Here is a 27,101-nt window from a genome sequence, read left to right as displayed (position 1 = left end):
TAAGGAAAAAAAGAAGGAGCCAAAAGTGTGTACGATGTGCTGTCATTGTGTATTTGCCTGATCATTCATAGAGAATGGGACATCACAGGAAACTGGTGCCCTAGGCTGCTTGCAGAGAGGAGAGCTGGTGGCTGGAGGACAGGGGCACGGAGACTTTTCAACACATACCCTCTGGTACCTTCTGAGTTTTGAACCGTGTGGATGAAATGAACACAGTCCTTATTCAAAAATAAATAAAATTAAGATTTCTTTACCAACCATACCAGACACCTAACAGTTGTTAAGAACATCTGATAAATAGCAGACTGAAGAAAATTTGGTTATGGCTCCTAGAGAGGGGGCTCCGCCTGCCTTCCCCAGTCCCACCCCCACCCCTCCAGGGCAGCCCCTGGAACATCTGTGCCTCTCTCTAGGTCCAGGGGAGGGCCCACCTCTAACTCTGATGTCCACGGGACCCTCCTCAGCTCAGAACGACGTCTTTTATTTAAAAATAGCTTTGATTTTAAACTCACCAATTCTCTCTCAGACACACACTCACACTCACGCACAGACACACACACACCCTCTGTCACCAACAGTCTTTGTTTTTCCAAAAGTTCTGCCTTGTCTCTGACCAGCCAGAGCTGGGCAGGCTGAATGGATCCTCACAGCTCTCCAGGATCGGGAGATGTCCCGAGGGCCCTGCCCAGAGTGTCCTGGACCCAGGCCATGGTCCCCTGGTCCCTACACAAAGAAGGGATGGGCTCGGCTCCTGGGGTCTTCTTCCCCGTCCAGCCAGTGGCTGGCTCCTGGCCTCCTTCTCCAGGGTCCAGGCTCATCTCCGTGGCCCTCGAAGAGGGGCCACCCCCCTCACCTTCAAGCAGCTGCCTCCCAGGTCACGACGGCCACCCTGCAGAGGGGGAGAAAGAGTAGAAGATGTTCGATTAGGCCAATGTGAACACTGGAACTAACCTCTGTATCCACCAAGAGGGATCTTGATAAATAAATCACAGTTCAGCCACATGATCAAGTTCTCTGCAGCAGAAAGCAGAAGAAACCCTTTCTGGACTGATACAGACTGCTGCCAAATGACAATGTTTAAGGACAAAAGCAAGGGGCAGGCTGAATGTGCCTGTGTGCTGTGATTGCTGGAGAGAAGTACACATGGGAAATTGTGAGTGGGTTTCTTCAGAGAGGAATTTGATGATGGAGAGAGGATGGGGAGGGAGGCTCTCTCACGCTATACTGTTTTTTTGAGACGGAATCTTGCTCTGTTGCCAGGCTGGAGTGCAGTGGCACAATCTCAGCTCACTGCAACCTCCACCTCCTGGGTTCAAGTGATTCTCCTGCCTCATCCTCCTGAGTAGCTGGGACTACAGGTGCCCACCACCATGCCCGGCTAATTTTTGTATTCATGCTATAGTTTTTTACCTTTTCCACTTCTTTCCCATAAGATCTGTTGCTTAAAAAAAAATCCAATGTATTTTAAAGCATAATATTTTACATGGGCAAAACAAGCACACCCTGCAGTGGTCCTCCCCCTGCCTGACTGCATGCCTAGCGGCTCACTCGTCCACCTTTAAAAGGGGACTGGGTTTCTGGCCTCCTTGACTTCCCTCAGGGCGTCCCCTTTGCCAGGAACGTGCTCTCAGGTCTTGTCTCCCTGGAAAGGTTTCTCTGTTCCTGAAATTGCCTAGCACTTCCTGCCTTTCTGGGGACATTCCGTGGGGATGAATCTCAGAAGGACAAGGCAGGGTCTCTCCTTTGTCCCCCAATTTGGACTGGGATCTCAGGGAGTGGCAGGGAAAAGGAGTTCTTCACTCTGTGGTCCTATTTCTAGCCTGGGCTCTCTTGGCCCAGGACCTGACTTGGAGCAGATACCCATCAATGCCGCCTGAATTAAGTGGCAGCCATTGGAAGACGGGCTAATGGCGGCAGTCCCTGAAACCATCAGTCCTTACAGGGGCTGTCTCTACCAGCTCTTCTCAATGATATTTTCAGACTGGACACATGGGTTTCATCCTCACCGTAAGCCAGAGAGGTCACAGATGTTAAAGCACCCCCTCTTTTGAGGCCTCTAGCCACTGAATGACTGGCCCAGAGGCACCCAGCCAGTTGTAAAAGAGCTGGGCTAGAAATCTGTTGTCCAACAATCTGTCCTGTTTCCAGGACATGATAAGTGTGTGAAATCCCAATGTAAATGCTCATCACCCTGAGCCTGGCTAGATGATGGAGGAACAGGCAGCTTTCTCAGCCCACTTAGAGAAACAGCTGACCATCTGGGAGCTCTGCCCCCTGCCCCCTCCACCCCCAGGTCCAGGTTGGGGCAGATCCATCCAGATGCGAGCCCAGCCTCCCTCGAGGCTCTTGCAGCCCAGGGACAGCATGTTCACTCACAGGCAGGGCTATTTTGAGGGCTGAGGCCACAGTCCCAGCAGAGCCTGGGGCTTGGGCTTCTCAGACAAACTCTGGCAGGAGTGGCTGAGAAGGGCAGATAGGGGAGGGGGTGCAATATTAAGGTTGAATTAGAAAACTGGCCTTCCTCTCTTTTACTCTTTAAGTGCTCAGGGACAGGGACAGGGACAGCCGCCCCCTCCCACCCCAATTCTGGAGGTCAGCTGGAGACCTGGGGTCCCAGAAGAATGCTGGGACTGTTCACCTCCCTGAACCTCAGTTTCTTCATCTATGAAATGGGGACGAAATGATTTTACTTGCCATCTCAAGGTGCAGTCGAATGTGAATGCAGCTGTGTAAGCTGCTAAGTGTGCTTAGAAGAGGTCTTGACGGCCGGGTACGGTGGCTCATGCCTGTAATCCCAGCACTTTTGGGAGGCCGAGGCAGGCGGATCACCTGAGGCCAGGAGTTTGAGACCAGCCTGGCCAACATGGCGAAACCCCGTCTCTACTAAAAATACAAAAAATTAGCCAGGTGTGGTGGCTGGCACCTGTAATTCCAGCTACTTGGGAGGCTGGGGCAGGAGAACTGCTTGAACCCGGGAGGCGGAGGCTGCAGTGAGTTGAGATCGTGCCATTGTACTCCAGCCTGGGTGACAGAGCGAGACTCCATCGCAAAAAAAAAAAAAAAGTCCTGACAAGACCCCAGTTTGTTTGTCCCTTAGGAACTTAGCACCAAGGGTCTTCAGGAAGCACCATGGTTAGGAGTTAGGCTCAAGTGAGAAAGACCTAGGCTTCGATCCCTACTTTGCCAAGGGCCATCTACTGGACCTCAGGCAAGTGATCTCATCTCACTGAACCTCAGTTTCCCCCCCGTAAAGGGGAATTACTTTACAGGATCACACAAGCTAACACAGGATTACACAGGCTAATCTAGGTAAAGCCTTGGCACACTGTTGGGAACATAGTAAATGTTCAATAAATGTTCATAAGTATTATTATCAGCATCATCTATTGACAGTGCCTCCTGGTCCCAGCTACCCTCTGCGTATACCAACAGGGGAGAGCCTTACAAGATGATCCTGTCCAATCCTCACCCCCAGGTGACAAAGGGAAAACAGGGCAGAGACAAGAACCCCCTTTCCACCTCCCACTTGCTAATTCTACCACAGAGGGCCACACCTAACCCCTCCTTCAACAGAAAGATGCTACAGGGAACTGTTTCCACGGCAACCCCAATTCCAGACTGGCCAGGATGGGAGGGAGGTGGTGGCTCAGGGTAAAGGAATGGGGTCTTGGGTCTTAAAGCTCTCTGGCCCCCAAAGCTCAGAAGGGAGCAAGAGCTCCCCAAGACAGCCAGTTTTCTTCCAGCAGAGTCTTCAAGGGGCCATAGCTGGCTAGGATCGCCCCTCTCGCCTATTCCCAGAGGAGACCGTGGGGTTGAGAGAATGGTTTCTACAGCCAAATTTGGCTGAGTTCTTGGTCCCATAGACAGATCCCAGGGAAGCAGCCAGGCCCAGGGGAGGCCCCCGTGAGCTGTGGGACAGGCCTGAGACCTGCAGAGAAGTCCCCCAGCCTGCCTGCTATGGGGGTGGACACATGACAGTTACAGGGACTTCCCCCTGTAACCTATCCCATGTCCCAACCAGGCAGGCCTGAGCTTGAATCCTGGTTCCATCACTGACTGTGTGTCTCTGCGCCACTGGCAGCATCTCTAAGCAAGTGGGGATAACCGCAGCGCCTCATTCCTGGCTGTTGCAGGATTTTAATGATAACTCATAAAGAGCGCTTAGCACAGATCAGTGCTCATGAAGGCTGCTGTCACTACTGTTACTGGCCATTGTGCTCCCTCTCTGCACTCCTGCCACTTTTAACCTTTTCCCTCTTCCTTCTCTAGGCCTCAGATCTTGCTGTGCTCCAATCCTAGAACACCCTTTCCTACCCCTTCATCAGCCTGCCCCTGTTCTAAAGCATCCTTCAGAAATGCAACACAGAAACCCTGTCAGCACTCACCCTGGGTTGGAGGCTTTCTCTGGGCTCTGAGAATCCCTTTGTGCTTCCCCTCTCCCACCATCAGACCACAGCATCTTCATCTTCATCTCCCTGCCCTGACCCTGGGGCTGCACTGTCAGGTCCTGACTGGTGGAAGGGTGGTGACCTACAACCTGCTTCTTTGGGGTTCTCAGAGCCAACAGAAGGCAGCTGTTGGGTAACTAACGGTTGCTAACTGGAATGAATGGGTGAAAGGCAGTCAGGGAGTATCCTTGAGAGCCCCTTCAGGCCTTCCCATCCCAGGAAGCCTTAAAGGCCCACTCCTGGCTTCTCAGCCCAGCCTGGGGCACTGACAGGGGCCCACAGCTAGGAGCAGCAGGGACCCTGGAGAGGGCAGAAGCCTGAGGCTAAGAAGACCGATTCAGGGCAACTGAGGCAGCCAAGTGTTGAGAAACCAGGCTGGATGTCTGATGAGCCAGACAGAGGGTGGTCTCAGGCCAAGATGCAGAGGCCTCCGCAGAACAGGGTGGAGCAAGGGACCAAGGGCAGCTGTGAGAACCAAACAGCAGGGAGTCAGGGGCCTAACTCCAATTCCCCATGCCCTTCTACTTGGCCACCAAAAGTCAGTACTCTCTCAGCCTTAGTTTCCCCGGATGTAAATGGTAGCTGCTGGAATACAAGTTGTTAGACAGGCTTCTTTACTGTAGGAAAAGCCCAGGACAGAAAGGCACACGGTCGGGGGATGAAGCAGGTTCCTTGGAGCCTGGGCAAGGTTTCAGCCAAGAGGCCACCTCTGCTGCCACACAGCCCCCGCCCACCCCTACCAGCCTGATCCACTTCCTTGCCCAGGACACACTGCAGGAGCTGCACACCAGCTCCCTCCAGCTGACCCAAGAGTGCCCTCTCCCAACACCACGTCCTTTTGGGGGCTCGGGACTCTCGGGAGGCCCCTTCTTCACTCCTACTGCTCATCCGCTGGGTACCTCAGGCTCTCGGTTGGGGGTTTGTGGCCTCCTTTCTTCTCAGTCTCCTGCTCTTGGGTTAGATCTTAGGACAGGGGACAATTATTTCAAGGTGGGGGCAACACACACCGGGCAAACTCAGGGCCAGCACCCCGGCTTCCCAACTGAGTAAATGTGGGCAGGTGATCCATCTCTGATGCTCAGATCCTCATCAGGATAAAATGGACAGAAAAACTACCTGCCTGAAGGGATTCTTGTGAAGGCAAAAAAGTGGATGTGGAGCGCATCAGCACAGAGGAAGACTCAATAAAAGATGGTCTTTGTTATTCAGTCCTCATGCCGTCTTCCCAGCAGGAAGGAAGTACCAGCACACCTTTCGTTGGAGGGCATATCCCACACTGAGCAGTTAAATCAGACCCGAACTCTGGGTTTTCCTGCATCCTTTCTGTTTGGGGGACAGGGCATTAAGTCAGTGGTTCTGTTCCACACCAGACCCTGGGCTTGGGGTGCCGCACCCAGCACGAATTCCACGTCGCTTCCCCCTGGCCTCGTTGGGGCCCCTGCACCTTTTCGGTTCCCGGAGAGGCGCTGTCCCCCGCCTACCCCGACCCGGCGGCCGCAGTGAGGGACGCAGCACACTTACCCCCTTGCGCTGGTTGCTGAGGCAGAAGGTGCAGATGGAGCGCGGCTGGCGGCCGCCGTCGGCGGCGGCGGGGACAGCGCTCTTGGCACTACCGGCGGCGGGGACAGAGCTCTTGGCACTACCGGCGGCGCGGAAGCACGGCTGCCCGTCGTCGGCAGAGTCGCCCAGCAGCAGCACGTTGGCCAGGTGCGCGATGTAGCTGGACGCCAGGCGCAGCGTCTCGATCTTGGACAGCTTGCGGTCCACCGGCTCGGTGGGGATGAGCGTGCGCAGCGCCGTAAAGGCCGTGTTCACGCTCTGAGTGCGGTCCCGCTCCCGCGCGTTGGCCGCCTGCCGCTGTCGCACCACCACCACGGGGCCCGCGCCGCCGCCCGCCCGCCGCCCGCCCCCGGGGCCCGGGCCGCGCCGCGCCGCCTCCAGGCCCTCGCAGCAGCCGAACGACTGGTCCGACGCGTCGCTCTCGCTGCGGTTCTCCTCGTCCTCGCTTAGCAGCCGCACGTCCGGGTACAGCACGTGCGCGCCGACGGGCCGCAACAGCGCGAACGCCATGGGCGCCGGCCGCGTCCCTCCGTGCGCCGCGTCCCAGCGTTGGCCGCGCCCCGCCGTGCGCTCCCGCGCGCTCCCACGGCCCCGCCGGCCCCCACCTTATAGGCGAGGGAGGGGCCAATGGCAAGGCCGCCCCGGCCGGGGGCGGAGGGCTCCGCCCGACCAATGGGGAGGCGCCGGCTGCGCCCTGGCCAATGGCGACGCGCCCACCGCCTCCGTTCCCCAGGTTGAAAGCGGCCCGGGAGCTGGTGGCCCACCCCGAAGGCTCCCCTTCCCGGCTGGCTAGCCCGGCAGATGCTGGAGGTCTGGGAGAGTCGGCCGGGGTGGGCCCAGATCCCAACTTTTTGTCCCCAGCCTGGACCACCTGGGAGACGCGGGCAGGTCCCTTTCTCCTCTCTGGGCCTTAGTTTCCTCGTTCGGAACGTTCAGATTGCAGAGAAACAGCTAGTGTCTTCCTGCCCTCAAATTCTAATCCTGTAGTTCTGCAACTTTCATGTGCGTAAGAACTGGGGAAGGGGCTTTTGCTATTACAGAGTCCCAAATTGCTCCCATTCTGATTGAGCAGTTCTGGAATGGGCCCAGGAACCTGCATTTTGTAACAAGCCATTGGTGACAGTGGCGGTGTCTTTGGAAAACGCTTGGAGAAAAGCTATAATCTTTCCAAATGAGGATTCGACAGTGTCTTGTCCCTGAAGACAAACTTAAAAAGCAAAAAAAAAAAAAAGCAAAACAAAACCACAACACACAAACACCAGTAGTTCGTTCATTTATTCAACAAATATTCGTTGGGTCCCTACTATGCGTCAGGCATGGTTTTAGGTCTGAGGATACGGCCATTAACAAAATAAATTCTTCACCCTCACGGAAGGTTGAGGAACTACTGTGCGCCAGACTCGGTGCTATATGCTCTATTGCGCCCAGCTGAGGCTGCAGGATGGCGGCCCTGAGTTACAGGTAAGAGACCTCTGGCCTTCAGTCGTACAGGTGGGAGTGGGGGCGCTAGATCCAGCCTGTCCGGTTTCACTACCTCTTGGAATCCTACCACCACCATCCCATCACGCACACACGGGCTATCTTTCCTCAATGCCTGCTTGCCTTCTAGAAACCTTAGATTGTTCAGCCTGATGTGTCCTCCTCAGAGAATTGCTGAGCCAACGGTGGCTGCCGGGGTCTCGATCTCACTCGTGCCTGCTGCTCAGCTCTCTCCAGGCACTAGCTAAACCAGCATCCACTTGGCCTTGAAAATAAGCCCGAATGGCAGCCGGTGTAGCAGAGAGAGCGCAGGGAGTGGAGTTGAAAGGCTTCTAGGTGCATTTTGGCTCCTTTGGGCGTCTGTTTTCCTGATGATGCCTGCAGCTCTGCCATGCTGTGCTTTCCCGGCTTCCCTGATCCAGGCCAGAACTGGGGGAAGAAGAGGGAGCGAGGGGTTTCCCATGGCTGCCGGGGGAGGAGCCCCTGAGGACCCAGGGTCTGCGGGAGAGTCTGTTCCCACACCTGGATCCCCCCACCGCCACCATTTGACCGTGACCCCAGCCAGGCTGGGCTTTGGGGAGGAGGGAAACAGCCAGCATGGGCCCCCTCCCCGCAGGGCTGGTCCCACACACAGCCCCGGGCCAGGCTGCTGCTTCCTGAGCCGATGAATTATTACCGGGAGATTTCCTTCCCTGTCTGCGCCTCCTCACAGGGGCTCCCAGCTCACTTCACTTTCGCTTTCTCCCCCTTCTCCCCCTCCTCTCTGCTCCTGACCCTCAGGCAGCTTGAAATTCCTCTGTCCAGCCCCCTCCCAATTCCACCTCCAACTGGAGATGCCAAACAAGGCGTGAACTGGGCCCGGAAGCCGAAGAGGGGCTTGCCTTGTAGGCTCATTCATTTATTTGCTCCTTAGGCAGATTTTGACACTTGGGACCCTGGGAGTAAAAGAAAACCATGAATGAGACTGAGACAGGCCTTCTGCAGCCGAAAGGGGAAGGCGAGCTGTAAACAAAGGATTTCAAGACAATGTGGTAGGAGCAAGCCAGGGTCTGGTATCAGAGAGACCCAGTTCCGGTTCCAAGGTTAGCTGCTTCCCAGAGTCTCAGTTGCCTGCTCTGAAAATGAGATAATAATAGTACCCATTCCCAGGGCTGGTGATGGTTCCATGAGTTTGTGCCAGTAGAGCTGGGGCCTGGCACACAGGAGTGCTCAGTACCTGAGAGGAGTTTGTGCTACTGTTTTTAGGGGCTGGCCCCAGCCAACTGCCTGGGAAAGGGCTGAGCAGCATTGACTTTTCTAGGTCTTGTCCCTGGGAGTGCGGAGGGGACTCCTACCACATTCTCAGCTCACCTACACAGGGGACCTCAGCTTCCCCCATTCTCTGTCCCTCACTCTGCTCCAGCCACACTGGCCTCCCCACTAAACCTGGAGCCTACTTCTTCCTGGCCCCCCTGGCCCCTGATAGTCCCATAGTTTGTTCACTCATTTCCTTCAAATCTTCACTCAAATCTTATCTCAGGGAGGCCTTCCCTGACCACCAGCACTAACAGTAATGGCTTCTCCCACCTGCCAGCACCACCAGCTCTCCCTTTCCCCTTATCCTGCTTTATTTCTTTTTATAGTATTTCTTTTTATAGTACCACCGACTTTCATTCATTCACTTATTCATTCTACAAATATTAACTGAACACCTGCTATGTGCTAGGCATAGTTCTGGGTACTGTGGATACAGCAGTAGAGACATTACGTATTTATTTGTCTACCACCTATCTCCCTCCACTAGAGTATAAGCTCCATGGGGCAGGTACTTTGTGTATTTTGCTCATCTCACTTCCTTCCCAGCACAACCTTCTGAGGTAGGTATTGTCATTATTCCCATTTTACAGATGAAGAAATGGAGGTTCAAAGAGGGGAAAGTGACTTGCCCGAGGTCACACGGTGGGCCAATGTGGGAGCTGAGATTGGTCTGACTCCAAAGCCATTGCTCCTTCCCTGATCACATGGCTGCTGAGGCAGCCTAGAGGCCTGTGAGGGCTGAGAAGGAGTCTGCCAGGTAAGAGGAGACAGGTATCACAGGCTGAGAGGGTAGAGGCTGGTCCCTGCCTCCCTGACCATGGGCACCCTTCACTCCCACTAAAAGCATTTGTTTCTCAGAGGCACCTGCTGTGCACAACTCTGAGCCTGTGCTCCAGCTGTCCTTCCTGCTTGGAACGCTGTCCCTTTGGGTCTGACCAGACATCCCTAGTCCTCTGCCAGTGTTCAGAGTAGCAGATGGTGAAGGCCTCTTTGCCACTTTTTGCCAACCTTGCTGCAAAGTCTTGTTGTGTTCATCACACCATATTTTGACTTTTCTTCCTTCATCCCTGATTCTCATTTCCATTTCCCTCCCCTCACAGGGCACCCACTCTAATATCTTTGATGCATGCCTTTGGATATATATGTGTCTTTATAAAATGTGCATGGTGTTGATTTGTGTGTGGAGGTTTTTAATGTACATAAATAGTAGTTTCAATAGAATTGTGTCATAGGCTATTTTGTTTCCTCGACACTGCTCTGTGTGCTAAGTCCAGCTCAAGTCCCTGGCTTCTCACTGCTGCTTAGCATGCATGGTGTGCGTGTGCCACCGTGCCTCCTTTTCCCACCGCTTTAGTGATGGATGCTGGCTACTTCCAGTTCCCACCTCCCCAAGCAAAGCTGCGATGGACTTGCAGTGTGTGACTGTCATGGACTCCTGTGTGTATTTCTCTGGGATATACACTCGGGGGCAGGATCCCTGGGGTGGAGAGAATACATACAGTTACTGCACTCTGTGACGGCTGCCTCAGTCTACATGCCCAGCAGCAGGGCATAAGGGACCACTTTCCCCACATGGACCCTAGCACTTGGAATTATCTGACTTCCCAATGATGGAGATATGGGTTGTTTTCCATCTCATCGTGCTTGCCTCCCTCACGGTGCGGGCAATAATGAATACTTGTTGCACTTTGGGCGGCTGAGGCGGGTGGATCATTGAGGTCAGGAGTTCGAGACCATCCTGGCCAACATGGAGAAACGCCGTCTCTAGTGAAAATACAAAAATTAGCCAGGTTTGGTGGTGCACCTGTAATCCCAGCTACTCAGGAGGCTGAGTTAGGAGAATGCACCACTGCACTCCAGCCTGGGTGACAGAGCAAGACTCCACCTGTCTCTCTCTCTCTCTCTCTCTCTCTATATATATATATATATAATGAATACTTGTTGAACGAATGAATGAAAAGGCTAATACACAGCCTCCCATACCTACCTTATACAAAACCTCAGTCTAGAAGGTGGCGGTATATGTGTGTATGTTTGTGTGTAGAGAGGGGAATATAAGACAAAGTCTTATGCCTCAACCTGCTTAGAGAAAAAGACTAATGACAGTTAGCATTTATTGAGGGCTTACTTTGTGTCAAGAATTCGTAGGTGTATATTCACAACCTTAACTTCAGTGAGACAAGGTAAAATGCATTTCTCTCTCACATTCAAGGCCTTTGGAGGTAGGGCTGCTCTGGCATTCCGTGGTGTGGTCGCCAGCCTCCAAGATTGCCAGCAATGATCCTTGCCTCCTAGTATTCATCTGCATGTGTAGACCCCTCCCCCATTGAATCAGATTTGACTCATGTGACCAAAAGAATATGACAGAAGTGACAGTATGTGACTTCTGAATCTAGCTCATAAAGGCATTGAGCTCCTGCCTTGTTCTCTTGAGTCATTTACTCTGGGGACAGCAGCCACCATGCCATGAGGACACTCAAGCCGTCTGTGGAGAGAGGCCAAGGTCCCTAGCCTACAGCCATCACCAATTTGCCAGCCAAGTGAGTGAGCCTCCTTGGATGTGGATCCTGAATTCCTGACCTATAGGACCTATGAAAAAGAAGAAAGATAATACAGAAAGACAAAGAAAAAAGATAATAAATAATTATTGGCTGGGTGCAGTGGCTCACACCTGTAATCCCAGGACTTCACAAGGCTGAGGCCAAAGGATCGTTTGAGGCTAGGAGTTTGAGACCAGCCTGGGTAACACAGTGAGACCCTGTCTCTAAAAGAAAAAAAAAGAAAAGAAATTTGCTGGATGCTGTGGTGCATGCCTGTGGTCCCAGCTACTCTGGAGGCTGAGGCAGGAGGGTTGCTTGAGCCCAGGAGTTTGAGGCTGCAGTGAGCCATGATCACACCACTGCACTCCAGCCTGGGCAACAGAGCAAGACCTTGTCTCTAAAAACAGAAAAATTATCAATGTTGTAACTCCGTAAGTTTAGGGTGTTTTGTTATGCAACATTAGATAACTAAAACAGATGCTGCCAGGGACCCAGGCTCTGTCTGTCTTTTTACTGAACCATACATAGCTTCCACTTCCTAGTTCTCTTACAGAGCCACATGGCCACAGGAGCCATTCTATCTGCATTCCAACTGGCAACAAGGAGAAAGAGGCAGAAGGAAGAGCATGCTTTAATCTGTAGAACACCAACCTCACTTCTGTTCACATCCCATTGGCCAGATCTTGTCATTTGACCATACTTAATTGAAAAGGAGGCTGAGTATATAGTCTTTTGCATGTAGGTGTCCATGTATGCAGCTGAACACTGAGTTTCTGTTAGTGAGGAAGAAGGTAAGAATGGCTATTGGAAACAACTAACCATAGGTGTTATATGCCATACGTGTTAACTCTGGAGATAATAATGTCACATGGTTAAGTTTGCACATGTGGGAGCCTGACTGCCTGGTTTCAGGTCTCAGTTAGGCCACTTACCAGATGTGTGATCTTGGGAAATTTACCAAACTTTTCTGGGCCTCAGTTTCCTCATCTGTAAACAGGGCTCACAGTAAAGCCTGCCTCATAGGGTTGTTATGAGGATTAAATGAGTCAATTTATGTAGCATTTATAACAGTCCTGGCACATGGTATGTGCTGTGTGTTAGCTGTTTTCATTATATAATCCTTACAAGGGGTTTTTTTTTTTTTTTTTTGACGGAGTTTCACAATTATTGCCCAGGCTGGAGTGCAATGGTGCGATCGCAGCTCACTGCAACCTCTGCCTCCCAGGAGGATTCTCCTGCCTCAGCTTCCCATGTAGCTGGGATTACAGGTGTGCACCAGCATGCCTGGCTGATTTTGTATTTTTAGTAGAGACTGGGTTTCACCACGTTGGTCAGGCTGGTCTTGAACTCCTGACCTCAAGTGATCCACCCGCTTTGGCCTCGTAAAGTGCTGGGATTACAGGCATGAGCCACCGCGCCTGGCCACAAGGGGTTTTCTTAAGTTCCCACAGCCAGCAAGCGATGGAAGCAGAATTTGGCCCAAAAGCATTTTTTTCCACTTGCCTCATCCCATAGAAATTCATAGAGTGCAAGATCAAGACCCAGATCAGTACACAGCACATAATAAGCATCCAGAAATATCTGTTGAATGAGTGTGTTAAATAAACACGTAAACTGTCCTTACATAGAGATGCTAGGTTTTGTTTGGTTTTGTTTTACGTTCAGTTAATGAGAATGCTCCATTGACCCCCATCTGGTTCCTCTAGTATGGGGCTGATGCCCTTGATACCATGCTAGAACTCGGTCCCTCCAGGGTCCCTCCAAGCCATCATTTTTAAGGGTGAATTCCTGGGAACACTTGTTCTTGCAGATGCTCAGGATTCCATGATTTTTTAAAAAAAAAGTCAGAGAAGCTGCATTTTATATCCCCCTCCTAGAGACCTGCAACAACATTAGCATGTTAAAGACTCGGAGAAATCCTGCAACAAAAAAGCTTGTTGGGCTTCATTTCAATCTGCATTTTATTTTCTTATTTTTTTGAGACGAGGTCTTACTCCATTGCCCAGGCTGGAGTATAGTGATGCAATCATGGTTCACTGCAGCCTTGACCTCCCAGGCTCAAGCAATCCTCCCACCTCAGCCTCCCAAGTAACTAGGACTACAGGCATGTGACACACCCAGTTAATTTTTAATTTTTTACGTAGAGATTTAATTTTTTTTTTTTTGTAGGCAACTATGTTGCCTGAGCTAGTCTGTAACTCCTAGATTCAAGCAATTCTCCTGCCTTGGCCTCCCAAAGTGCTGAGATTACAGACATGAGCTACCATGCCTGGCCTCAATCTGCATTTTCTGAGCTTATTTTAGGCTTACTTGATTAAAGACTCACTTCCTGCCCCCAACACCAGACATCTAATAGAGAATACAGTTTAGCAGACATTTCTCCAGGCTGTTACCACTGACATCTACCTCGGTGTGAGTGGGTATCCATTCTTTCTAGAGAGCATGTTTGACAGGAGTGAAGTGGAAGTGAGCAGGTGGGTGCTGGTTACTAGGAAGAGGTAGGGTAAGAGAGGGAACATACAGGCATATGCCTGAGCCCCACTTTCTACGGGACATGAAAATATCATTGAAAATATAACAGGTGGAGAAAAATGTATTTCGTGGTACTTCTTTCAGGGAAAATGCAATGTAAATTGAAATAATAATATTATTGAGGGGTAACAATATGCCAGGCACTCTTCTAGGAACTTATTTAATCCTCACAGCAGCCTCATGAGCTAAGTACTATTAATATTCCCGTTCTATAGGTGAGTAGACTAAAGAGCAGAAAGGTTAAGTAATTTGCTTAAGGTCACATAGCTAGGGAGTGGACAGGAATTCTTTGATAAGTTGCTTGTGGTGAGGATAACAAGGGAAGACCCTCCCCCAGGGTAGTTTAAGCTCAGATGCTCACAAAACTCTGCTCCAGGGAGAGTGAGCCTACTTGGTTGCAGAGCACTGATTTTGTTGAGTAGAGGATGCAAGTTTGGGCCAGAGTGGAATTGTTCAATAATAGAGAGGAGGTTGCTGCTGCCATGGATGCCCTCCTTCAGCTCCATCGCTTTAAGGAAAGGATGAGCTCATGTTTAAAGACTTTTAAGTTGAAGGCTGTGCTAAATAATTTAGCGTGGTCAGGTACCCACCTGACTCAGGTTGACCCTGACACCAGTGCCAGGTGTGGCAGAATCACCAAAATGGTGTAGAAGATCAAGATAATGCTAAATGAAACTACCATTTAAGTCTGCTTTGAAAACTTAAGGAGTTTGGAGCTCAGACTTGCCAAGAACAAGTTTGAATGGCCTGAGGATGCAATGCTATGAGGAAGCCCAGGCCACATGGAGAGGCCACATGCTTTTGATTGGTTGTTCTAGTCTTTCAATTCTCCCAGCTCCAGGAACAGACACGTGAGTGAAGATGCTTTCATACAATTCCAGCCCCAGTTATCGAGTCTTTGCCATTGAAGCCTCAGACATCATGGACAGTGACAAGTCTTCACTGCTCTGCCCATTCTGAATCCTGAAATACAGAATCCATGAGCATAAGGAAATGCTTAAGACACCAACTTGTGGGGTAATTTGTCACACAGCAACACTAATTGTGACTGTAGCTCACTAAAATGCCTCCCAAATATTATCTTCACAACTAAAAGCACCAAAAAACCTGAAAGTACAGTTGAATTTCATTATTTGCTATAATTATATTCTAGAAAGTCACTGCAAACACTGAATTAGCAAATACTGAACCACTGCTCCTAGGAGAAATACAGGCTTAGGTTCCTGTGAACCATTCTGTTCCCAACATGTTCATCAACTGATCAATACATAAGCTTGTTTTATGCATGTTTCTGTTGAAAGACACCCTGTTTAATACATATTGTTGATTCACTCACATTGCACTCATGGCCAACAGCACTGTAACTCATGCCTGAATGAAGCTTATCTAACTCACATGATCTTCTCTGTAAGGCACATCAAAGCCTTCTGGTGCTTAGGAACATTAGACAGCACTTCAGCACCATGCCCGGAGCCATTGTCAACGGTACAATCACCAGCAGAAGACACAAAAATTTGTAAAATGTGGCACTAAATAGACTGAAAAGGACAGTTGTTTACAGTGTGAGAGCTGAAACAAGAAGGCAGCGTGTCACTTTGTATGATCTCACCTGGAAACGTGCATCAGGTGACTCAAAAAAAATTTTTTTTTTTTGAGACAGGGTCTCACTCAGTTGCCAGGCTGGAGTGCAGTAGTGGGATCTCTGCTCACTGCAACCTCTGCCTCCCGGGTTCAAGCGATTCTCCTGCCTCAGCCTCCCAAGTAGCTGGGACTATAGGCACGCACCACCATGCCCAGCTGATTTTTGTATTTTTAATAGAGAAAGGGTTTCACCATGTTGGCCAGGATGGTCTCAATCTCTTGACCTTGTTATCTGCCCACCTCCGCCTCCCAAAGTGCTAGGACTACAGGCGAGAGCCACTGCGCCCGACTGGCAACTCAAATTTTTCGTGACTCCTTGAGTACTCATCATGACCATGAGAGCTCCAGCGAGTGTTGATTTTGAGGTTACAAATTTAGTGAGTAGATGAATCCACGACTCCAGAATCAGTGACTAATAAGAATTGACTGCATTATTTAATAAGTGCAGGGCTTGCAGTCGTAATTCATAATTGGAGAAAGCGAGGCATGGAGCATGTCAAGGGGTGTCCCAAAAGGCCTCGCTTTTCTCCTTTGCAAACTGTGGCTGATGAGGGCCATCCTGTGGGGTTTGTGGAGAGAAGGGGTAGTAACAACAACTGCATTGTATGGGGCTATGTGCTGCACACTTTACACACCTGATAATTTAATACTCACAATGATCCCTAGCAGATGGATCCTATTACCAAGTTCATTTTACAGATGAAGAAGCTTAGACCCAGCAAGGTTAAGGGGCTGTGCTCAAGGTCTTACCTTCTAGGAGAGGCAGAGCTGGATCTGAAGCCATTTCTGTTCTCAGCCCCTGCTGTGTGCTTTCCCACCATCCTCTCCAGACTCGCCCTGAGCCCATGCTGCTAAGGCATGTGGCACAGTGCCTGGCACACAGTAGGCTCACAGTAGTGGCTGCTTTGATGATGATCATAAACTGGGATCTGGGGTCCTTGAGGTGATTCTACCAAGGGGACCTGGGGGAAGCTGAGCTCTGGGGCAAAGTGGGGGCCGGCACAGGAGCTGCTGGGGAAGGAACTGAGCCTGTGTGGTGGGAAGATAGGGCATGGAGCAAAGAGGATCTTGAATCAGACCCCGTGGTCCCCTCCCACAGAGGGTTAAAGCAGGCCAGCCTCCTTCCGGCTGAGCGGAAATCAGATTTTGAGAGCTGAGCAGGACTCTGGAGGGATGTTTTTCTTCTCCATTTGTCTGCTTGTGGCTGGCCCATAAAATCCACCGGAACTCCACGCTGGACTGAGGAATTCCTGCTGAACAGGGACATGGAGAACACAGGCTGGGAGGGGGCATAGTGTGGATCCTCATCAAAGCAGAGACCACCCCATCTTCAAGGCCCCACCTCCAGGTTGGGTGATCCCCTCTGGAGGCCTTACAGGATTCCTGGGTAAGGGGAGGGACCAGGATCGACAGGGTGGGGGAAAGTCCAAGGAACAAGTGACACCCCCTCCCCCCTTTCCAAAGTGAACTTGCGGGGTGAGGAATGAGAGGAGATAGGGAGGGGTCAGGCTGTGGCAGATCACTGAAGTGTGATGCAGGTTCCACCTTCTATGCCGTGTGACATTGGGTAAGTCTCTGCCCATTTCCTCATCATTGCAACCAGGGGGCTGGAGCTAGATGACCACCATGTGTAATTTCCTAATCAGAGCTGACAGTCTGAGGCTCTTTCTGTCTAGTTTGCACCTAGCGTGCATGTCCTCCCCTGAAGGCAGTGCAATTATTATAACCCCTATTTTAAAGGTAAATAAACTAAGGCTCATTGAGGCAAGGTGACCTGAGCAATTTTGCCCTTGAAAGGCTGGGACAGGATGCAAACCTAGACAATTGGTGCCAGAATTCATCTCTCAAGCATTCGCTCTCCTGCCTCCCAACACGAGTTTCTAATTCTCTTTGCCCTGGGATGGCCTCTCCTTTGTCTCTTGGCTTGATGACCTCATTTTTAAAGATTCGGCTCATGCATCACCTCCCCCAAGAAGCCTGTCCTGACTAACTAAGCTAGGCTGGGGCTCCTCTCTGTCTGTTCATGCTTCTGGGAAGTAGCTGTCTCTTTTGGTCACTGGGCTGTGAGCCCTGGATGAGCAGAGCCACTTCTGATTCCTCCCTGTGCCTCCTGCATCAGCCAACATAAAAAGCTTTCAATTTTCCTTGAAGATTCTGAGTGCTTGTGGTGGTTTTAGAACATGGCTGCATTAAGAAGTGGGGTCCACTGGTAGCTCATGCCTGTAATCCCAGCACTTTGGGAGGCTGAGGCAGGAGGATTGCTTGAGCCCAGGAAGCTGAGGCCAGCCTGGGCAACATGGCAAAATCCTGTCTCCACAAAAAATACAAAAGTTAGCCAGATGTGGTGGCATGTGCCTGTGGTCTCAGCCCCTTGGGAGGCTGTGGCAGGAGGATCACCTGAACCTGGGGAGGTCAAGGCTGCTGTGAGCTGTGATTACACCACTGCACTCCAGCCTGGGTGATAGAGTGAGACCCTGTCTCAAAAAAAAAAAAAAAAATGGGGTTTATGTCTCCTCCTCTTGAGTCTGGGTGGGCTCATGACAGCTTTAACCAATAGAATATGTCAGAAGTGACTCTGCGACTCTGAGACTTTTCACTGGCACTCCGTTTTTGGAGCCCTGAGCTGCCATGGAAGATGTTCAAATACTCTGGGACTACCATGCTGTGAGGAAGCCCAGGCCACATGGCAGGGTCACATGTAGGCACTCCTAGTCTTCAAGTCATCCTGGTCTGGGGACTCCAGATGGTTCCAGTTCTTAGTTGTTTCATATCCAGCCTTGGAGTCCTCCCAGCTGAGGACCAAGACACCATGGAACAAAAACAAGCCGTCCCCACCACTCTTGGCTCGAATTCCTAAGCATAATAAAATGGTGGCTGCTTAAAGCCACGGAGTTTTGGGGTAGTTTGTTACACAGAGGTGGTAACGGGAACAGTGGGACCACCCTGGGCATGTCACCTTCCTCTCTGGCCAGCCAGAAGTTGCGGCAGTCACAAAGCTCTCTGCTTCCTCCCTTCCCTCTGTGGTGTGCTGTTGACACAGCAGCCAGAGATGTCCCATAAATGCTTCAAACAGACCATGTCCCTCTGCTCAAAACCGTCTGTTGGCTCCCAGCTCACTCAGAGGAAATGCCTGATTCTTACCATGGCCCATGGGCCCTACATGATGGGACCCCTCCCCAGCCCATGGCCTCTCTGTCCTGTCTCCCACCCTCTCCCCTCTCCAGCCACACCGCCTCCTTGCTACTCGTCAAACACCACACACACCCTGTCTCAGGGCCTTTGCACTTGCCGAGGACGGTGCTCCATTGCCTGGAACATTCTTTCTCCAGGTGTTGCTTGGTTCAGTCCCTCATCTTGTTCATGTCCCTGCTCAGATGTCATCTTCTCAGTGAGGCCCTCTCTTCCTACTCCCAAACCCCTTGACTTGCTCTGTTTTCCTCTCGCCATGGCCCTTAGAACTACCTAACACTCTATGCATTTTACTTATTGTGTTCCCCCACCCACCCCCTCCACCCTAGAATGTCAATACCACAGGGCAGGAATCTTAGTTATTCTTTAATGTATCCCCAGTGCCTGTAAGAGTACCTAACACTCACAGTGGTTTGCTGAATGAATGAATGAATGAATGAATGAGTTGTAGGAGCCCAGAAGGGGTTGGTTGCCTTCCCTAGGACTATGTGTGTGGGGAAGCAGAATGGGTGAGGAAAGGGCAGGATTGGAGTGACTGGGTTGAGCCAGTGTGGCCAGGGCTGGAGGACATTTCTTGGAAGTGACAACTCGCTGCCCAGCTGGGGAGTCCTGAGGATGGGAGAGTGCAGGGCAAGCCTTTGAAGATGCAAACATGGGTCGTCTCCCGGGCCTCCCTCCTTCCTGGTCTTGTGTGTCTCCGGCCCTGCCAGTAAACAGGATCTCTGGGCAACTGCCTGAGAACCCTGCCCAGTGCCCCAGAGGCCCTGACGTGCTCCTTCCTGAGCTATAAATCGGGTACCTTCCAGCTGTGTGACATCCTGGATTCGATGGGGAAGGCAGGGCAGACAGATTTGTTCCAGAGAGTTGTGCACTGCACCTTGATTTCCTTGTTAGCAAAATAGGAAGGATAGGAGTAGTGACTTCAAGCAGTGGCTGTGAAATCGAGTGAGATAATGCATGAAAGTCCTCCGTAAACAGAGATGCTTCAAGGACCCATTAGTGGGTGGAGGCACAGGGAGCAAATCCCAACTCTGCCGCTGAGCTCTGTGTCTTCATCTGTAAAATGGGGTTAATGTGAATCCTAGGGCTATTGAGGGATTCAAAAATGCAGAGAAAAGTCTTAGTACCCAATGAACGTGCAATAGATGTTAGCTGTTATTAATGGTAAGTATTACAATAATGATAGAGAATCAGATGTTATTGAGAAGCCATTTGGGAGACCAAGAGTCTCAGTTCATACAGAGGGGACCATGGACTTGGCACAGCATGATTTTAACCCTGTGCCTTTTGCGTATGTTTCAATCTGGTCAGAGACTATCTCCTACTCACAGGCCACCTCCTCCCGCTACCCCCAGAAAGGCTATACCTGTGAGCACACTACTTCCCTAAAATATGCCGCAAGAGTTGACATCTAGCCAGGCACGGTGGCTCATGTCTGTAATCCCAGCAATTTGGGAGGCCAAGGTAGGAGGATGGCTTGAGTCCAGGAGTTCGAGACCAGCCTGGGCAAGATGGTGAAACCATCTCTACTAAATAATTTTTTAAAAATTAGCTGGGTATGGTAGTGTGCACCTGTAGTCCCAGCTACTTGGGAGGCTAAGGTGGGAGGATTGCTTGAGCCCAGAAATTCAAGGCTGCAGTGAGCTATGGTTGCACCATTCCACTTCAGCCTGGGCAACAGGGCGAGACCTTGTCTCTAAAAAAATTTAAAACAAACAAACAAAGAATAAATATCTAGCCTTGAAGCCAGCCTTGGGGGTGGGGTGGAAGGAGGACTATTTGTGTGCAGGAGTTCGAACCCAGGCCCCATCACTCCCCAGATGTGGAAACTTAGACATGTTATTTAATTGTCCTATGCCTCAGTTCCCTCAACTGAAAAAGAGAATAATAATAGTACCCATCTCTTCTAGTTGCATTGAGGACTGAGTGAGTTAAAAAGTGCCCAACACACCATATGAGATAATGCTATTTTCATTCTACCAATGGGTAAACTGAGGCTCAGCTAGGAGAAAGAACTTGGTTCAAGCTATCAGTTGTGTTGTTTATTGGCCCTAAGTTGTGATGAGTTTCATTATACCATTAGAAGCCCCCGAAAAGTGAACTCATTGTTTGTGAGGTATCTCTATCTCTTAGTGATTTTTTAGTTAAATGGGAGTCCATGCTAATCATTTATAAAAAATGGATAAGATAAAAACTTAAGATTGAAACATCCGTGGGCTTCTTTCCATAAGAAATGGAGAAACTCTTGCTCCTAGTATTAAAAGATCATGGGTTCCAGTTTGAGATGCACCAAGCAAGGTAATAGGAAGTCCTTGAAGGTTCTTGAGCAGGGGGAAGCATGAACTTAAAACATATGAACCATGTGTTTGGGTCAATTCAAGTCACTGAGACTTAGACATTGCTGGTGAGATGCAAATTGCTACAGTCTCTGTGGAGGGTGATTGAGTTCCACAAATATTTAAGATAAATGTAAGAGCTCCTACCAAATGCCAGGTGCTGTTCAGGTGCTAAGGATTTGCAGCAAATAAATCCAACCAAGTCCCTTTTCCTGGTGCTTATTTTCTGGAAAGGAGACACACAATGAATGAATATACAACTTAGTATAGCGTGCACTGGGGAAAGAAATGAGAGCATTTCAGGTAGAGGGAACCTTAAGTATGAAGATGTGGAGAGCATGTGTGGAGCCCAGGGTGGGGCAGTGAAGGGATGGGCAGAAGGAAAGAGGTGAGAGAGGTCATAGGGTCACATGGTGGGGCTTCAGAGCCATTGTTAAGAGTGTCTTATTCTGAGTAATGTGGGAGACCATCATAGGCTTCTGAGTAGAGGAGGGGCAGAATCTGACCTGGTAATTGAGAGGATCCCTCTGGCTACGCTGTGGAGAATGGACAATGGGGCCAGGGCAGAAGCTGGGAGCCCAGGGAGGTGGGTGGCTTGGGTCAGGGTGATAGCAATAGAGATGGTGAGAAGTGGTCAGATTCTGGATCTGTTGTGAGGAGATGGAACCCAGGGTTTACCAAAGGGCTGGCAATATCTGTCAAGGTTGCAAATGCACTTGCCTTCGATTTAACGTATCTGCTTCTGGGACTTTGTCCTACATTTGTACTTGCACGTGTGTGACATGACCCATCTACAAAAATGTTTACTGCAGTGTGAAGAGGGAACTGAAGAGGCTGGACAGAGCCAAGTATGGGTGAGGATGTGAAGATAGCGCTGGCGGTATGTGGACTGGAACTGCCATCTGGAGAGAAATCTGTCCAGTTAAATCTGTACATTGGGTGCATAAATTATGGCCACCAATTATTTGACATTCCTCCCATCTAGATGTAGGTCTGTGTATCTGCTCTCTGAATCTGGGCTGGCCTGTGACTGCTTTGACAAACAACTATGGTGGAAGTGATGATGTGTCAGTTTCCAGGCCTAGGCTTTAAAAGATTGGCAGCTTCTATTTCCTCTTTCTCGGAACAATTACTTGAGGGGAAGCCAGCTGCCATGAAAGAACTCCAACCACTTCAAGACTGCCATTCTGTGAGGAAGTCTTGCTAACAATGGAAAGAAGTCCTCTAGGAAGAGACACCATGTGATGGAGAGAGAGGCCAGGAACATCAAGGCTGTAGACATGAGTGAAGATGCCATCTTGAAAGGGAACCTCCAGCCGTAGCTGTTTTGATTGATACCACAAGGTTCAGAAAGGAGCTGCCCAGCTGAGTCCTTCCTAAATTCCTCACTCACAAAGTAATGAACAAAACAAAGTGGTTGCTTTAAGCCTCTAAGCTGAGGGTAGTTTATTGTAGTGCAAAAGATAACCAGAATAGATACACCCTATGACCCAGCAATTATACTCCTGGCTGTATGTCCAGACAAAATTCTCTTATCAGCCCATAGAGGACATGGCCATATTGTTGTGGCAACAGAGAGTTAGAGGCCACCCAGGTGTCCGTTACTGGGGTGGTAGAAAGGAATACGTGGTAGGTGCAAAGAGCTCTAGGCAGCAATCAGAAGTCACAGGTGAAGCCACACATACAAGTCTGTTATGTTCTACATGAAGACTTATACACCACAGAACGCACAAAGAACCCATCAGAATCTATGGAGGTGCAGAAAATATGAAGGGGAAATGGAATAAAAAGGAATAACTAGAGAGAGATAAACAAAACAAAACAAAGGAGGGCACACAGGAGTCAGTTATGATAATCTGCCATGAATTGAGGTTTTATTAAAATCAACTTTCCACATTTAAAGTCTAAAAAGTAATAACAAAGGCCAACAAAATAAATGTGTGTAAATAGGGGGTTGGTTAAATAAATTGTAGCACATCCACATGATGGAGTACTATAAAGCCATAAAAAGAGTGGGGGAGCTTGCTATGTACTAGCATGTAAGAGTCCCAAAGTATGTCAAAAAGGCTATAAGAAGGGTATTGAAGAGGATGTAGAATAGGCTTCCATTTGGGGGGAGATACCAGTGTATGTGGTTGTGGATATGTTTATAGACAAACGGTATATCTGGGGAAGGATGCTCCTGGGGAAAAGAGCCAGATATCGGGGGAGAGGGGTGGATGGCACTTCAGAAGAGCAGGTACCCAGGAGCTGTGTTCAGAGAAGGAATTGCCACTAACACTGCGACCACCTCCTCCAGGCCAGGATCATGCCAGGTGCAGGGGCTCAGAGGGGGCAGAGAGCCTCTGCTGCTTCCAAGATGCCCAGGGTCCTGATTGTGTCCATGATGCAACCTCAGCCAACAAGTTGGTTGGGCACCTCCCACTGCTCTGCCCTCGTCGGCCACTGTCTTCACCTTCATTGCTACTCACCATCACCACTCTCCTTCATTCTGCCTGAAACACTCCTCCCCACTGCCCGTCTCCCTCTGTTACTTAATACACAAACAAGTACAGAGAATAACAGAACAAAATCCCATGTACTCACTGCTCAGTTTAAGGAATAAAACTTTTCTTTCTTTTTTTTTTTTTTTGAGATGAAGTCTCGCTCTGTCGCCCAGGCTGGAGTGCAGCAGCGTGATCTCGGCTCACTGCAACCTCCGCCTCCCAGATTCAAGTGATTCTTCTGCCTCAGCCTCCTGAGTAGCTGGGAATACAGGGGCACGACACCACGCCAGGCTAATTTTTGTATTTTTAGTAGAGATGGGATTTCACCAAGTTGGTCAGGCTGGTCTCAAACTCCTGACCTCGTGATCCGCCTGCCCCGGCCTCCCAAAATGCTGGGATTACAGGCATGAGCCACTGCGCCCGCCCTAAAACTTTTCAAATAGAATTGAGAGTGAATGGTTTTAAATATGTCCACAAATTCTTGGACACACCTCCCTTCAAAAAGTAGAGTTACAGTCTCCTTACCTTTGAGTATGGGCTGAGCTTAGCAACTCATGTCTAATGAAGAGGATGTGGTGAATAAGGATGGGTCACAAAAGGGATACAACTTCTGCTTAATTGTCCATCTGTCCGTCTATCTCTCCATGCTCACTTTTGGAACCCAGCCACCATGTTGTGATAGAACCCAGGACGCATGTGTGGGCCCACATGGAGAGGAACTGAGGCCCTCCCCCCTCTTCCCAGTCCCTAATCAACAACCATCACAAATTTGCTAGCCACCCAGATGAACCCCCTTTGGCTTGGCAGCAAATTCTCCAGCTCACCCTCCAACTCCCCAACCCGATAGGCCTTCAGATGACTGCAGCCCCAGCTGACAGCTGAATTTAGCTTCCTGAGGACCAGAACCACCCAGCTAAACCACGCCCAGATTCCTGACCCTCAGAAACTGTGAGATATAAAAAACGACTGTTAGTACTTTTAAAACATTATTTTTTGGGATGATTTCTAATGCAGGATCGATTGCTAATACAGAGGGTCCCTGGTATCCCTTCCCACCGTCCCCATCCACCCTCTTAGAAGCCACAATCCTGATGTTTATTATTTCCATGAATGTTTTACCTTTTACTACATATAATAAATCCTTACTGAATACATAGGACTATATTTCCTTCTTTTTTTAAAAACTTTTTTTCTTTTTGAGATGGAGTTTTGCTCTTGTTGCTCAGGCTGGGGTGCAATGGTGCGATCTCGGCTCACTGCAACCTCCGCCTCTCGAGTTCAAGCGTCATTCTCAAAAATGTATAGAAGTGCATATATATAGTATGGATTCTGTGTATCCTACCTTGCGTGCTCTTTTCCTTCCACAGTGTGCATTGGTGACCCATCTGCATTGAGGCAGGCAGCTGCCATTCATTGGCACTGCTGGGCATTCTTCTCTTATATGAATATATTAATACCACCATATAGTATCCGAAGTCCATGTTGATGAACATTTGGGTGGTTTTATTTTTCGCTATTACAAACAACAGCGCTGGTAACATCCACTTGCCCTCTTCCCTCTTTCACATGGCACCTTCTTGTTCTTGGAGGTCTCAGCGCTAACGATGTAACCCCACCAACCCCCCGCTCCAGCTAATGGGTTCTCTGTCCCCGCATGTGCCTCCCAAGCTGGCCTTTGACGGTGCTGCCTCCGTTTTTCCTTCTGGCATCTACTGTCTGTGGTCAACATTCAGTTATCTTTTCCTCTCTGGAGCTAGAGGGTAAGCCCCATGAGGGCAGGCAGAGTAGTGGGTTTTTTTCCCCAGTCCCCTCCACCCCTGATGCTTTGCACAGGGCCTGGCACACAGTAGGTTTGCAAGAAAAATTGTTGTATCAGGAATGGCTGAGAATTGGCTTCCTCTCTTTGGGCTTCAGTTTTCCCAACTGCACAGTGAAAACTTTAGATAATTTCAGGGTGATTTTAGGTTTAGCGTCTGTGAGGTGCCTCAGTGGCAGCCACAAAATATCGGAAGACCCCAACTTTCAGCAGAGCTGGCATTCTTTCCCTTGTGTCTTAGATGTTTAAAAAGAATAGCCACCATTTATTGAGCGCTCACTATGTGATAGGCGTGCTGTCAGCTGGCAGATGCATTTCCTCATTTTGGCCACTCATTAACCCTTGGAAGTAGCACTGTTACTATGCGCTTTATAAAGAGGGGTAAACTGAGGCAAAGAGAGGTTAAGTCACTTGTCAGAAGACTAGCAAAGGAGGGAGCTGAGATTTGTAGCACAGGAGACTATCAGAGCCCATTCGCCAACCCTGGTGCAGCCCTGCCCCACTGGTAGCACAGCTTTAAAGAAGTGGGATGGGAGGCAGAGGAGGAGGACGGTGAAGGACAAGGGTGAAGAGAAAGGTTTGGGTAAGTTTGACAGCCAGTCTTCTGAAGGGCTGTGCCAGCCACAGCATTTGGGTGTCCCTAGTCACGGGGGCTTCGTCACTTCCCCATCCCCCTGTTTCCCAGCCCTGATGGGTTTAAGATGTCCCACCTCCCCGCATTTGCCTCCCTTGCCCCAACCCCAGACCCCAGTGAGGTCCTGCTGTGTTCTAGCAGCCCATAGCCCTCTCCCTGTACGGAGGCATCTCCTTCCAGGTGTCCAGAGACTGAAGCCCAGAAGCTGAGGTCAGGGCTTACAGCCCAGCTGCAGTGATGGGACAGAAGGGTCTTTCCAAACCACACCTTGCGTTTTCCCAGAAACAGTGGAGGAGGAGAATACGATGAATTCAAGAGGACATCTATCTCTCTGGGCTCCTGGGTCCTGGGATGGTGGGGAAGCTGGAGTATGTGATTATATCTTCTTAGCCTTGGGTGTTTAGGTCTAGGATGGGCAGGCCTCTGGGTGTGGAAGGCACCTGCTCCCCGGCAGGCAGCATTCCCAGGGACTGGGAGGGGGGTCCTTGGGATCTTGGGATGCTGGTGCTCTCTTGGATGACTTCTGAGCCAATTGTCCCAGCTGTCTTCCATCTCTTCCTGCCTTTAATTAATTCATTCATTTCCAAACCTTCCTTGGTGCCAGGCACTGAACCTGTCTTTCATTCATTCCACAAATCCTTATGAGGGTTTACTGTGTGCCAGGCACTGTTCTAGGCACTCGGGACACAGCAATGAGTAAACGTAACAAAAATTCTAGTTTTTTTGCACATCTATGGGATGTGCATTCTATTTGTGGAGACACACAAGTAAGAAAAATAAATCAGGAGGAAAATTAAGCAAAGAAGAAGGTATCACCTTTTGAGCAGGTTGGCCAGCAGAAGCTTCGCCATGAAGTTGACAATTGAGAACAGACTCGCAGGAAGAGGATTCCAGGAAATGGGAATGGTAAGTGCAAAGGCCCTGGGGTGTGAGAGGTGCCTAGTGGGATGAAGGCACAGCCAAGAGGCAGGTGTTGCTGCAGAGGAGTAAATGAGGGGAATGCAGGAACTGAGGAGGAGAAAGTGGAGGAGCAGACCCCGGAGGTCTGGGGGTCATTGAAAGGAGCTGGGGTTTGTTCTGTTTTCCAATGGCACTTATTTGCTGGGAGTTTAGGCAGAGCAGTGACACAATCAGATTCGGTTTT

At 50.0% G+C, this 27,101-nt stretch overlaps 1 protein-coding gene across 1 annotated transcript; it reads right to left on the bottom strand.

The window, feature by feature from the left end:
• Window positions 1-430: 430 nt before the first annotated feature.
• TCF15 (transcription factor 15) lies at window positions 431-6,580 on the bottom strand. Its single transcript, XM_024239020.3, has 2 exons — window positions 5,970-6,580; window positions 431-889 (listed from the first exon to the last, which is right to left on the bottom strand). The coding sequence occupies exons 1-2, from the start codon at window positions 6,516-6,518 to the stop codon at window positions 815-817; spliced, it is 624 nt and encodes a 207-aa protein (XP_024094788.2). The 5' UTR covers window positions 6,519-6,580; the 3' UTR covers window positions 431-814.
• Window positions 6,581-27,101: the final 20,521 nt, after the last annotated feature.

The sequence above is a fragment of the Pongo abelii genome, chromosome 21 (genome assembly GCF_028885655.2).
Source record: "Pongo abelii isolate AG06213 chromosome 21, NHGRI_mPonAbe1-v2.0_pri, whole genome shotgun sequence".
Taxonomy (NCBI): Eukaryota; Metazoa; Chordata; class Mammalia; order Primates; family Hominidae; genus Pongo; species Pongo abelii.
This window is presented reverse-complemented; position numbering and strand designations above follow the sequence as displayed.